The 15,179-nt window shown below is 52.1% G+C and overlaps 1 protein-coding gene across 1 annotated transcript; it reads right to left on the bottom strand.

The window, feature by feature from the left end:
* Window positions 1-3,598: 3,598 nt before the first annotated feature.
* On the bottom strand, window positions 3,599-14,088 carry LOC144730790 (chymotrypsin-like elastase family member 2A). Its single transcript, XM_078611542.1, has 8 exons — window positions 13,988-14,088; window positions 11,822-11,916; window positions 9,983-10,080; window positions 8,313-8,438; window positions 6,557-6,693; window positions 6,002-6,147; window positions 4,876-5,028; window positions 3,599-3,898 (listed from the first exon to the last, which is right to left on the bottom strand). Exons 1-8 carry the CDS (start codon window positions 14,025-14,027, stop codon window positions 3,842-3,844), a joined length of 852 nt encoding a protein of 283 aa, XP_078467668.1. The 5' UTR covers window positions 14,028-14,088; the 3' UTR covers window positions 3,599-3,841.
* Between the last annotated feature and the right edge of the window lie 1,091 nt (window positions 14,089-15,179).

Here is a 15,179-nt window from a genome sequence, read left to right as displayed (position 1 = left end):
ATCAGACTCAAACGATTCCCCAGCAAAAAATCTCCCCAATACAAGAAAAACTCTCAGACCTGGCGTTCGAACAGCAATTCACGGTCGATATTAACAACCGATTTTCCCCCTTATCCAACGAAAAGCTGACAGATTGGAACCATTTTCAAGAGTCTGTCAACGACGTGGCCAATACCTGCCTTGGAACTCATAACAATATAAAAAAAAGAGTGGATCAGTGACGAGACACGGAGCCTAATTGACAAGAAACAACAAAGCACGATTAACAGGGTCTGCCCAAGACTACAAGGACCTGAGAAGGTAATGCAAGAACCAGACTCAGGGTGACCATCAGAGGTGGGCAGAGGAGAAAGCTGCAGCAGCGGAGCAAGAACTTGCTAAGGGTCAGCTCAAGGATGCCTTTGCAAACTTTAGGCAGCTCCGGGGAACTCATTTCGCAGTTTCCCGCCAGATCATGGACTGCAGATGCCTCTTGGTCAGTGATAGGAGGCAGAAACTATCACACTGGAAATAATTCTACTCTCAGCTGCTGAATCACCCAGAGCTTCCCCCTCGGAAGAACTTTTGCAGGCCACTGCAGCAACAGCAACGAAGATCACAAAATCTGAGCCATCTTAGGAAGAAGAAGTGATGGCTACTCTCAGAAAAATGAAAAATAGCAGGGCACCTGGAATTTGCAACCTCTCGGCAGAAATGTTGAAGTCCGGAGGCCCAGTTGTCATCAAATGGCCAATAAGGATCTTCCAGCACTCGTCGAGGACATGCTCGGGACCAGCAGAATGGAAGAAAGGCATCATCCTGCCTTTTTACAAGGGTACACTGAGTAGACGTTAGTGGAAGAACTATCGTGCCATCACTCGACTCTCCTGCCCTGCCACAATTTTCCCAACAAGAATAAAAAATAAACTTTTATAAGTGCCTATGTAGACCTCAAGGCTGCTTTCGACTCAATCGATCGCAAAGCTTTTTGGCATTGGGTTACCACAGAAGATCGTGAATCTGATGAAGAAGCTCTACACAGATATAATTAGTTGCATTCGCGTAGACGAAGAGTTGTCCGAGTGGTTCAGCACCCAAAGTGGAGGAAGGCAAGGCAAACATTGCCCCGAACCTTCTACTTGTCCCACTGCACGGTCCACAAAGGCCTGCTGGGAGTAACCCTCGGCAATTAGGTGTTCACCGACCTGGACTATGCAGACGACGTTGCCTTGCTAACTGAAATACTTGAAGTTTTACTCCGAGCCCTAGAGATCATGCAAAGTGAAGCCTTCCCATTTGGCCTGGAAATAAATTGGGCTAAAACAAAAATACAGACCACTGATGAGCAGCGGCTGCACTATGCAACACACTGGAAGCAGCGATGTATAAATTAAAAGCGAATCTCAATGGCACACGAGATGCATGAAATAGCTCGACAGACACATCTGGTGCTCCAGTATTACAACAGCAACAAAGATTCGCCTATACTACTGTTAGCTGGATGCCTCCGACCAGTGGTGCCGATGACGGCTACTCCGCATCCACTTCAGTGAACACATGGTCAATGCCGTGGTGCGCCTTAGCACGGGATGCCCGGCAACGCATGAAACAGAGCCAGAAGACTTGAGGCTTTTAGGACGCGTTGCCCGGGCAGACGCATCGACAGATCACGCCGGAGCCCTGCGCGCGATCGTCGAGGGACCACCGCGGTATCGAAGACCACGGCTGACATGGACACGCACGATCGAGGCCGATCTTCGACACCACGGCCTTGGCTTGCACTCAGCGTGGCGGCAAGCGCAAGATACGATTGCCTGGTGGTAGCCAGTGGGGACTGGTACGCCCCGAGGGGCACGCACATGATGATGATCACTCGTCGAGGGTCGGCGACTCTGAGCCACCATGACCGCAGACCCGTCGGCATTGAAACCGAGTACATCACTGTACTGGTTTTTTTCTTCATTCTACACAGGTAACTAGCACATGGCGTACACGTTCATAGTATAATTTATATTTGATGAGCTCAGATAATCGAGTTTTAAATGGTAAATAAAAGACGCGATCCACAGGAGTGCGATTGTGGCCATGCAACCCGAGAACCACTGGTCTATGGCCAATGTTAGTCTATGGGCAGTGTTAGTCTATGGGCAATGTTAGTCTATGGGCAATGTCAGTCTATGCGCAATGTTAGTCTATGTGCAATGTTAGTCTATGTGCAATGTTAGTCTATGGTGCAATGTTAGTCTATGGGCAATGTTAGTCTATGGGCAATGTTAGTCTATGGGCAATGTTAGTCTATGTGCAATGTTAGTGTATGGATAATGTTAGTCTATGGGCAATGTGAGTCTATGGTGCAATGTTAGTCTATGGGCAATGTTAGTCTATGGGCAATGTTAGTCTATGGGCAATGTTAGTCTATGGTGTAATGTTAGTCTATGGGCAATGTTAGTCTATGGGCAATGTTAGTCTATGGTGTAATGTTAGTCTATGGGCAATGTTAGTCTATGGGCAATGTTAGTCTATGGGCAATGTTAGTCTATGGGCAATGTTAGTCTATGGGCAATGTTAGTCTATGGTGCAATGTTAGTCTATGGGCAATGTTAGTCTATGGGCAATGTTAGTCTATGGGCAATGTTAGTCTATGGGCAATGTTAGTTTATGGTGCAATGTTAGTATATAGGCAATGTTAGTCTATAGTGCAATGTTAGTCTATGGGCAATGTGAGTCTATGGTGCAATGTTAGTCTATGGGCAATGTTAGTCTATGGGCAATGTTAGTCTATGGGCAATGTTAGTCTATGGTGCAATGTTAGTCTATGGGCAATGTTAGTCTATGGGCAATGTTAGTCTACGTGCAATGTTAGTCTATGTGCATTGTTAGTCTACGTGCAATGTTAGTCTATGTGCAATGTTAGTCTATGTGCAATGTTAGTCTATGGATAATGTTAGTCTATGGGCAATGTGAGTCTATGTGCAATGTTAGTCTATGGATAATGTTAGTCTATGTGCAATGTTAGTCTATAGATAATGTTAGTCTATGGGCAATGTGAGTCTATGTGCAATGTGAATCTATGGGCAATGTGAGTCTATGGGCAATATGAGTCTATGGATAATGTTAGTCTATGGGTAATGTGAGTCTATGGGTAATGTGAGTCTATGGGTAATGTAAGTCTATGGGCAATGTTAGTCTTTAGGCAATGTAAGTCTATGGGCAATTTTAGGCGACATCCAGAGTTGTGGAGAAATCCTCCCTCCTGTTTCAGTCTTAAATAGACTGGGGGTAAATGTGAGCCCGGTGGGGGGGGGGGGGTTAATGTATTCATCTAAATTAAAATTGATATAGATTTGCGGTTGGGTTATTCACAGTTAAGCAACATGTATGTACATTATGGATATACATTATTCATGTATGTACAGTACGTTATGTATGCACATGATACGTGTACATTCTGTTGGGTTTTTATGGCTTTTGAGTTCACTGTTTTTGGTTCCACAGGAGAAAATGGATTGCGTTTCGCCCACCTACGATTGGCACAGCTGGCTGCTGTACGGCACATGCATCACACTTTAACGAAAACGAAAGCCAGCAAGGACACACACAGAGAGGGGCAAAGCGCGACTCCGCTTTCTTGGCTCAACTTTTAATCGATCCGCTACCGACGCGACGTTGTCACGACGTTCGCTCACGAGCAACCCTGGCTAGAATTTCTCAGCTCCTTGACGGCAGCCGACTCCCCCGGACACCTCCTGGTGTCGGATCGACGGCAGCAGGCAGGAGGGACGGAGGAAATGATGAGCGAGTTGCTTCGGAATCGTCGTCATGAACATTGGCCGCGATAACCTCCTGACCCCCCCGCGATGCCTCAGTGGAACATGATCACCTGCGAGTCGTCGGCACGCACCGTGTACGTGTCCATCACCTGGGAGGGTGCGGCGGTGAAGGGGGGTGGGGGGGGGGGCACGGTAATAATTATTAATCACAGTTACGTGCGTAATTACTGAGTGCGCGAGGCGTCGACGCGGTGGCTCTTAACAGCGGCGCGTGGGGCGAAGGAAGGCGCCGATGTGTTTCACACCAGGCACGCTGCCTGCAGTGGTTTTGCAGGAGGGGAGGGGAGCGATGTTGCTGCTGCTGCGCATGATCCCAATCAAGTAATCTGCAATGTTTAAAATTTCAAATTTAGATCGAGGCACCGAGCAGAGGACGGGACTTGTTACGTACGACGTCGCGGGATCTTCAGTGACGTCCATTGCTGTAAGTGGAGCAGTCGGTGCGGAATCGTGTTTGTAATCACAAGGGCGGTCTGCCAGATTTGTACGTATGTACGTACGATCTTCTTTCCCACCGTACGTAGCCAACCATAGCTAATCAAATGGGCGATTTGAACCACTCTACCGAATGAGATGCTACTGCACACGTTTTCTCGGTTGTCATCACCCAGTGGCGTGATTTGCCACTTGAGGTTCCCGGTTCGAATCCTGGAAGCTGCCCCGGATAATGCTGGGTATTATCTCAAAATAATTAATCGTCTTTTTTATCATTAAATATCCACTGACCACAATTCAAAACGACCAACGTCACAGCGCAAATTTGGCGAAATTGGAAAATGGCATCGTAGTTCACTCAATTGGGATTAGACAAAGAAAAAAATATCCCCCGTATGATCTTAATAGACTGTACTCATTTGAGGCTGAGTCCACCTAGGGGAGGCCCAGGACGGATTCGGATAATCGTCACTGATGTTGGCCGTGAGCATATGCACAACAACAACAACCCATTATCGCTGTTACGCTGCGATTAAGTTCAGCTATGCAGAGAATGTGATCGGATAGAACTGATGGGGGAGGGGGGGGCGCCGGTGGGCAGGTGGGGGAGAGAAGCAGGAGGATCGCTCACGTCGGCGATCCAGTCGACGAAGGCGGACACGCGGGTGAACACGGTGGGCTTGTAGATGGAGTTGCAGCCCAGGCCCGAGCCAAAGCTCACGATGCCATGGACGGCCCACGAGCCGTCTTCACTCACGCAGTTCAGGGGGCCCCCAGAGTCGCCCTGCGGTGGGTCGGGGGGTGGGGAGCAGTGGGGAGAATGGGGGAGGGGTGGGTGGGTGGGTGTGGTGCAGAGTCAAAGTGTAAATGCGGTTTTCTCCGGGTGCTCTTTAACAAAAAAACTTGCTAACATCTTTGACATTGAGAGAGGACTGCAGAGCTCGGGCACTTGCTGGTAGCACCGCTTCACCGCCTGCCTTTTCCAGCTCGTTTGTGGTTCTTCGGCGATTGCGACACACGAGGGGGTGGATGGGCCAACACCAAACCCGGCCGCTTTTGTCTCCCCAGTGGCGATGTTTTACACACCGCACCAGGTACCCATTTGAGGCTGAGTCGATCTAGGGGAGGCCCAGTATAGGTTCAGACAATCGTCACCGTTGTTGGCCGTGAGCGGGAATCTAACCCGGGTCGCCGGGTTCGTAGCGCAGTGTAGTGACCGCTGCGCCACCGCTCCCCACAAATACACACACACACGCACACACACGCACGCACACACACACGCACACACGCGCACACACACACAGGCACACTCGCACACACGCACACACACGCGCACACACACGCACACACACGCACACACGCACACACGCACACACACGCGCGCACACACAGGCACACACACGCGAGCGCACACACGCACACACGCGCGCACACACAGGCACACGCACACACACGCACACACGCGCACACACGCGCACACACGCACACACACGCGAGCGCACACACGCACACACGCACACACACACGCACATACACACGCACACACACGCGCACACACACACGCGCACACACGCGCGCGCACACACGCACGCACACGCGCGCACACGCACGCACACGCACGCACACGCACACACACGCACCCACGCACACACACACACGCACACACACACACGCACACACACACGCGCGCACACGCACACACATACACACACACGCGCGCACACGCGTTCAAGTGACAGCGCCGTGCGTCCCCGTACGTTGCAGCCAGAGTCGTAGCCATCCCCACCGGCGCAGATCATCGTTTCGCGGATGTTGAACCACCACCACGAGGGCTTGCTGCAGGTCTCGTAGTCCACCACGGGCAGGTTCGCCTGCTGCAGCGCGTCCGGGAGGTCCCCCCCGGCTACAGCGGACGCAGCGAGAGGGAGACAGAGAGAGGAGCGGGGAGAAGGGTGGACACAGGTGAGATGATGATGGTGGTGATGGTGTGGCAGAGCTAGGGAGACGGAGACGGTGTTAAAGTGTGGCTGTGTTGGGGAAGTGGGTGGGTGGGCGAGTGAATGGCTAAGTGAGTGATTTGGTGAGTGAACGTGTGGCTGGGTGAGTGAATGGCTAACTGAGTGATTCGGTGGGTATGTGGCTGGTTGAGTGAATGGTTAAGCGCGAGATTTGGTGGGTGAGTGTGTGAGCGAGTTAAGTGAGTGACCCCGTGGGTGAGTGAGTGGTTGGGTGATTGTGTGAGTGGGTGGCTGCTTTGATTTAGTGAACGATTTGGCGAGCGATCGGTTGGGTGAGCGAGCGCGTCTCCTCACTGACGAGACGTCCCCAGCCCGTGATGTAGCAGGGGTAGTCGTGGGGCAGCACCAGGCCCGCGGGGGGCAGGCAGGCCGCCTGGATCTTGTCACTCAGGGCCACGGGCTGTGCCAGACGGATCAGCGCGATGTCATTCCTGCGTGCGAGACGCAGTCGTCGACCATGCTCAATTCACTGCTGGACGAAGGCCTCCCCCAAGACATCGCCCCCTCCCACAGCCTGCGCACGAGGTCATGTTGCGCCTTCCCAAGGTTGCGTTCTCGGACCGTCTGACACGAGGCTGAATGTTCGATGAATTTATATGATAATTATGCATCCACTTGATCAGCCAGGAAAGCGTCACCTAAGCCCCGACGAGACTCCTTTACAGGCGTCAGGGAGTGAGCGAGTGAGAAGAAGAACAAATGAATAAGTAAACGAGCGAGAGAGTGCGTGAGCGATCGAGTGAGTGAGCGAGTGAGTGAGACAGCGAGTCAGTGCGTGAGCGATCGAGTTAGTGAGCGAGCGAGTTAGTGAGCGAGTTAGCGAGCGAGTTAGTGAGCGATCGATTTAGTGAGCGAGTTAGTGAGCGAGTGAGACAGCGAGTCAGTGCGTGAGCGATCGAGTTAGTGAGCGATCGAGTTAGTGAGCGAGCGAGTTAGTGAGCGAGCGAGTGAGACAGCGAGTCAGTGCGTGAGCGATCGAGTTAGTGAGCGATCGAGTTAGTGAGCGAGTTAGTGAGCGATCGAGTTCGTGAGCGAGCGAGTTAGTGAGCGAGCGAGTTAGTGAGCGATCGAGTTAGTGAGCGAGTGAGTGAGCGATCGAGTTAGTGAGCGAGTTAGCGAGCGAGTTAGTGAGCGATCGAGTTAGTGAGCGAGTGAGTGAGACAGCGAGTCAGTTAAATGAGCGAGCGTGTTAGTGAGCAATCGAGTTAGTGAGCGAGCGAGTTAGTGAGCGAGTTAGTGAGCGAGTTAGTGAGCGAGCGAGTGAGACAGCGAGTCAGTGCGTGAGCGATCGAGTTAGTGAGCGATCGAGTTAGTGAGCGAGCGAGATAGTGAGCGATAGAGTTCGTGAGCGAGCGAGTTAGTGAGCGAGCGAGTTAGTGAGCGATCGAGTTAGTGAGCGAGCGAGTTAGCGAGCGAGCGAGTTCGTGAGCGATCGAGTTAGTGAGCGAGTGAGTGAGACAGCGTGTCAGTGAGTGAGCGAGTGTGTTAGTGAGCGATCGAGTTAGTGAGCGATCGAGTTAGTGAGCGAGCGATATAGTGAGCGATCGAGTTCGTGAGCGAGTGAGTGAGACAGCGAGTCAGTGAGCGATCGAGTTAGTGAGCGAACGAGTGAGTGAGACAGCGAGTCAGTGAGTGAGCGAGCGAGTTAGTGAGCGATCGAGTTAGTGAGCGAGCGAGTTAGTGAGCGATCGAGTTCGCAAGCGAGCGAGTTAGTGAGCGATCGAGTTCGTGAGCGAGTGAGTGAGACAGCGAGTCAGTGAGCGATCGAGTTAGTGAGCGAACGAGTGAGTGAGACAGCGAGTCAGTGAGTGAGCGAGCGAGTTAGTGAGTGAGCGAGTTAGTGAGCGATCGAGTTCGCAAGCGAGCGAGTTAGTGAGCGATCGAGTTCGTGAGCGAGTGAGTGAGACAGCGAGTCAGTGAGTGAGCGAGCGAGTTAGTGAGCGATCGAGTGAGTGAGCTAGCGAGTTAGTGAGCGATCGAGTGAGTGAGCGATCGAGTGAGTGAGCGAGTGAAATAGCGAGTGAGCGAGCAAGCGAGTCTGGCGACTCACCCGCCCTGCACGTTGTTCCCGTTCCAGCCGCTGTGCACGAGGATGGCCGCCACCTCCACCTGCACCTCGCCGCCCTCGGCCACGCTCAGCAGGTGCTTGCCCAGCGCCACGCGGTACGTGCGCGAGCTGCCGTACACGCGACACACAGACAAAGGTCACCCGGGTAGCCTTAGGGGCCGTCCATAAATGACGTCACGCGATTTTGGACGATTTTTTTACCCCCCCCCCTCGTCACACGACGTCACAAAAAGTCAGACCCCCCCTCAAATATGACGTCACAAAGCTCTGCCCCCCCCCCCCAAAATAAAACATGCTTCAAATCGCTTTAAACTATTGCCATTGTAGTGCGTATTTAATGTGGCGCTGTACTCTGATGTTGTAGGAAAAAACATTGATTTAAAAAGTATATTTAATTAAGTAGAATGTGTTTATATTTATTTAAAGTTGCACATTTTGATGTGACATCACATTTCTCAACCCCCCACCCCTCCTCGTTACACATCGTCACAAATGTCTGACCCCCCCCCCCAAGGTGAGTGACGTCATTTATGGACGACCACTTAACGGACTGTCGGGACGAGTACTCGCTAACAGCGCTTATGAGGAGGTGGCCAGCACCGCGCCCGACCGCCTTTGTCTTTCCGGCGGCGATGTTTACTCATTTGAGGTCGAGTCGACCTAGGGGAGGCCCGGGACAGGTTCAGTTCGTCACCGGTGTTGGCCGTGAGCGGGAATCGAACTCTGGCGGCCGGGTTCGTAGCGCGGCGCGCTAACCACCACTAAGTAGCGGTGACGTCATCACGGCGCTTGTGCCAGGCTAGGTGCACGTTAAGGCCACGCTGGACGACCGCTGTCACACGCATACGCAGAGGCAAAGACCACCCGGGTAGCCTTCAACAGATACGTTGGGGCAAGTGCTGTCAGCGAGTGGCACCTCCAATGCAGACCGTGGCACGGCACACCGATGACGAGGGGGTAGGTTGGCCAGTGCCACGCCTGCCCGGCCGCCTTTGTCTCCCCGGTGGCGATGATTACACCCCGCACCAGCTACTCATTTTGAAGACTGCATCAACGCAGACGCTGCTCTTGTTGGTGAGATAATGGTCACCCTGATGTTGATGAGCTGAGATGTAAATGATGCTGCTGATGTTGATGAGATAAGATGTAAATGCTGCTGCTCATGATGATGAGATGCTGCTGCTGCTAGAGATGTTGGTGGTGGTGATGAGGATGATGATGATGAGGTGGTGATGATTATGATGAGGTGGTGATGATGATGATGATGAGGTGGTGGTGGTGATGATGATGTGGTGATGATGATGATGTGGTGATGATGATGATGTGGTGGTGGTGATGATGATGATGTGGTGGTGATGATGATGATGTGGTGGTGGTGATGATGAGGTGGTGGTGATGATGAAGATGTGGTGGTGGTGATCATGATGATGATGTGGTGGTGATGATGATGATGAGGTGGTGGTGATGATGAGGTGGTGGTGATGATGATGTGGTGGTGATGATGATGATGAGGTGGTGGTGGTGGTGATGATGATGTGGTGGTGATGATGATGATGAGGTGGTGGTGGTGGTGGTGGTGATGATGATGATGAGGTGGTGGTGGTGATGATGATGAGGTGGTGATGATGAGGTTGTGATGAGGTACAACTCACGAGATGCAGTGGGCCGCCGTGAGCACCCACTGGGGGTCGATCAGGGTCCCGCCGCACGTGTGGTACCAGGACCCGCTAGACAGGTACTGCAGGGAGATCTACAGCAGCCACAGCAGCCACAACCACCACAACCACATCAATCACAACAACCACATCAACCACAACCACCACAACCACATCAACCACCACAACCAAAACAACTACATCAACCACGTCCACATCAACCACAACAACCGTAATCTCATCAAAGTACACCAACAAAACACAACCACCACAACCACCACAACCACCACAACCACAACAACCACGTCCACATCAACCACTATAACCGTAATCTCATCAACCACAACAACAACGACCACAGCCACCAACACAAGCGCCACCTCAACACGAAAATGGCGGCGGTTACTCTCGGCACGATTCTCGCGACGCAGTCTTCCTGCCCCTGAGCGGCTGGGGCCGCTGTCTCTGCTGGGGCCGCTGTCTCTGCTGGGGCCGCCGTCTCTGCTGGGGCCGCCGTCTCTGCTGGGGCCGCCGTCTCTGCTGGGGCCGCTCCCTCGGCCCGCACGGCCTGGCGGTGACCGTGGTCGCCGCTTGCTGTTGTGGAGGTTCACGGTTCGAATTCCAAGCGGCCGCCCCGGTTAATACCCCCATGTCTTTGTGTGAACTGCGGTACGACTACTACTTAGTATGCGCCGTCTGCATTGCTCGCGGTCGACATTAAAGATGCAGTGACTCCCATCACGTAGCGTGCCGGCGTCACGGTCCCAAATTTGCCAAATGTAAGAAAAATTACCCTCGGCAAATCATTAAAATTGGAATCTACACAAGCAGCAGCAACAGCAGCCGCAGCCGCGGCAAGTTCTGCTTAGCAGGACCCTCCTGAAGATGAGTATTGAGACTCGCTGAGGCTTTGCCGGGTTAACAAGCGAAACCACCATCATAATAACACACAGGTGTCAACTCTCTGTTACAGTTGAACACATCGTAGTAGTAGCAGTCGGGCTTTCGCCACCAATATCCAGGTGACAACCCTAAATTGTAGAGAAATCCTCCCTCCCTATTGCTTCACTCCATTAGGGGCCGTCCATAAATGACGTCACGCGATTTTGGACGATTTTTGACCCCCCCCCCCCTTCGTTACACGGCGTCACAAAAAGTCAGACCCCCCTCAAATATGACGTCACAAAACTTTGCCCCCCCCCCCCCCCCCCAAAATATATAAAACGTGCTTCAAATCGCTTTAAACTATTGTCATTGTAGTGCGTATTTAATGTGCCTCTGCACTCTAATGTTGTAGGAGAAAACATTTATTAAAAAGTCTATTTAATTAAGTAGAACGTGTTGTCTATATTTATTTAAAGTTGCGCATTTTGATGTGACGTCACATTTCTCAACCCCCCCCCCCCCTCGTCACACATCGTCACAATTGTCTGACCCCCCTCCCCTAGGTGCGTGACGTCATTTATGGACGGCCCCTTACCCCCCCACCCCCCCGATCTCATGGAGAAGGGCGAACGAGGGGTTTCACGGTGCCTGGACGGTGCTCGGATCGGCGAGCGCCACCGCTTGCGCCGACGCGACGGGCCACCAACCCAGGACGCCACGGGGCAGAGCGACCGCTCGCCGGCGTGCGGGCGGAGCGAGTCGCGGGCGGAGCAAGTCGTTGCCAAAGGCGGTTCCAGCGGTAACTTGGAGAGTGATCTGGTTTTCCGCAACCGGGATTGCTCGGGGGGGGGGGGGGGTAGCGTAGATCGGGGCCCTGGGATTGAGCGCAAAATCCCCGCGAGGGTAAAACCCGGGGCTGTTCGCGAGGGGAGCCAGGAGTGAGGCACGCACCTGCCAGGGCCAACTGTTGGGTGTCGCCTCCACCCCATTGACCACGCGGCTCTCGATGGGCGGGTAACTGGGCACCCCGCAGCCCTGGGCGGTCGCTGTGCAGAGACACGCGGGGGAGGCGGTTAGACATGGAGAGACGCATGGGGAGACACGAGGAGTCGTGGGGCAACATGGGGGAGACACCGGGAGGTGGTTAGACATGGAGAGACGCATGGGGAGACACGAGGAGACACGGGGAAGACTTGTGTATGTTGAGCTACTTTCTTTCCGTATGTAGCCAACCGCGCGAATTGGAGGTGCGGGGGAAGGACAACAAACTAAACAAAAAGCAGTTCTCTAGAGAAATGAGTTTGTCAATCTAGACGATGTAGTAAAAGTGCATAGCTCCAGTGGCTTGCTAATATCGGAAGGAAGAGCAGGGCGTTCCAGACGGCCACGGAAGTGCATCTGAAAGCGCCGCGCGATGCGGTGACCGCCGTCTTTTGTGGACATAGGAAGACACGAGGAGGAGACATGGGGAGGAGAGACGAGGGGACAGAGTGGGGCGGACACGGAGAAAGAGACACGTGGAGACATGGGGAGGCTCGATGATTATGGCATCCTCGTGGTGATTATGACAACGGTCGTATTGGAGTGCCTAGGTAGGCGTCAGTGTTCTTGTGTCTCTCTCAGCACAATCCCAAACTGAGTAATTCGCGGGTAACTTTTCAGCACCGGGATGTTTTGGCCAATAAAGTGCCAGTTACGTTTTATGCGGGGGGGGGGGGGGGTGGCTATTGGAGGAAAACTGGAGAACCCGAAGGAAATCCATAAAGAGCAGGGGGAGAACACACAGAACACACAACAGACACACAGAAGACACAACACACACACAGATCTCACACACACACAGAACACACAACACACACACAGAACACACAACAGACATAGAACACACAGAACACACAACACACACATAACACACAAAGAACACACACAACACACACAGAACACACAACACACACAGAACACACAACACACACAGAACACAACACACACACAGAGAACACACAACACACACAGAACATACAACACACACAGAACACACAACACACACAACACACACACATATAACACACAACACACACACAGAACACACAACGCACACAACACACACACAGAGAACACACAACACACACACAGAACACACAACACACACAACACACACACAGAACACACACACACAGAACACACACACAGAACACACAACACACACATATCTCACACACACGCAGAACACACAACACACACAGAACACACAGAACACACAGAACACAACACACACAGAACACACACACACAGAACACACACAGAACACACAGAACACACACAGAACACACAACACACACAGAACACACAACACACACAGAACACAACACACACACAGAGAACACACAACACACACAGAACATACAACACACACAGAACACACAACACACACAACACACACACATATAACACACAACACACACACAGAACACACAACGCACACAACACACACACAGAGAACACACACCACACACACAGAACACACAACACACACAACACACACACAGAACACACACACACAGAACACACACACACACAGAACACACAACACACACATATCTCACACACACGCAGAACACACAACACACACAGAACACACAGAACACACAGAACACAACACACACAGAACACACACACACAGAACACACACAGAACACACAGAACACACGACACACACAGAGCACACGACACACACACAGAACACACACACACACACAACACACACAGAGCACACGACACACACAGAGATCTTACACAGAACACACACACACAGATCTCACACAACACACACAGATCTCACACACAACATACACACAGAACACACACAACACACACATATCTCACACGCACACAGATCTCACACAACAGACACAGAGCACACGACACACAGAACACACACACACACAACACAGATGTCACACAGAAAGGCTGGGCAAGTCGGGGAAACGAACCCAGGCACAGGAGCTGTACCACCGTGAATCGGATGATGACGACGGTGATTATGATGATGATAATGACAACGACGATGACAACTGTGATAATTACGATGGTGATGATGACGATGATGGTGACACCCACCCTGCACCAGGAGGAACACGGAGGCGATGAGGGCGAGCATCTTGTCCGAGTCTCGTCTCAAGTCGGCGAGTTCCACCTCATCCAGGGCCTTCTTATAGAACCCCGGGAGACGAGGAGGAGAGAGCAGGTGGTTGTGACTCCACCCCTCGCCTCGCCCACCACCCCCATCGGTGAAGCCCTTATCTGTCAACCATCCCTCAATAACCTGGCTTCACAACACCACCCAGGGGCCGTGACTGCTGTTGGTGACGCCGATGGTGATGGAGGTCGTGATACCGACGGTGATGGAAGCTGGAGGGGGTGACATTGATGCTGCAGATGCTACTGCCGGCGATGAAAATGATGCTGCTGATGATGACAACAACTGTGCTTTGACGTTATTTGCCAAAGCAGTTCACTCCGCGAGACAGCTGCGACATCTCCCGGTGGTGAGAGGAGGAGTCCATGAACACGTGTTACACATGTGTAACACGTGTGTTACACATGTGTAAACGCCAAATAGTGTAAACGCCAAATAGTCTATTTCAAGGCACCAAGTCTGCATTGACCACACATACTCGTGGGAAAAGCATGCAAACGAGCATACTCTGCTCCTAATAGCTGCATTGTCTTTGAAAGACGATTGACTTTACACCAGAGACAGACTTCTATAGGGCCTTGTCTCACTCACCAGTGGTGTCAGACCAGAGAACAACGCCACCAAAAGACGAACAGTACAAGGACAATGCCAGTGTCACAACACGTCTGGCTCGGGTCGGGCAGTTATATCTGTGGGACCTTTTTTGGCAGTATCAAAAAAATGACGAAATAACAGAGAAAACACAAATATAGCGGGTTCTTATTGGAGCGTGTTTCTGGGTGGAGTGGGGTCCAGAGTGGAGTGGGATTTAACTGGTGGTTACATTTCGCCATTATGTAGATGGGGTTGAATAATTTGCCACTTTCCTCATCTTTATCTGCACTCATCAGCAGCTGAAGTGTCGCTCTAACGGGGGGGGGGGGTCAGCAACCAAAATAACAAGGCGACCCTTTTTTTTCTCTCCAAAATTCGGTAAAAACTCAACATTTCAAGAGCCACCTTAATAACGGCCACGAAGCAGCTCCTTCAAGAGCCACCGCGTTCAACCTCATAGCCGCATTCATCAGCAGCATCAATCTTCTGCCGTGGATTGATGATGATGCTGACGACGAC

This window comes from Lampetra planeri, chromosome 36, assembly GCF_965212315.1.
Source record: "Lampetra planeri chromosome 36, kcLamPlan1.2.h2, whole genome shotgun sequence".
NCBI lineage: Eukaryota > Metazoa > Chordata > Hyperoartia > Petromyzontiformes > Petromyzontidae > Lampetra > Lampetra planeri.
The sequence above is the reverse complement of the archived record's forward strand: the minus strand, read 5'-3'. Positions and strand labels throughout refer to the sequence as shown.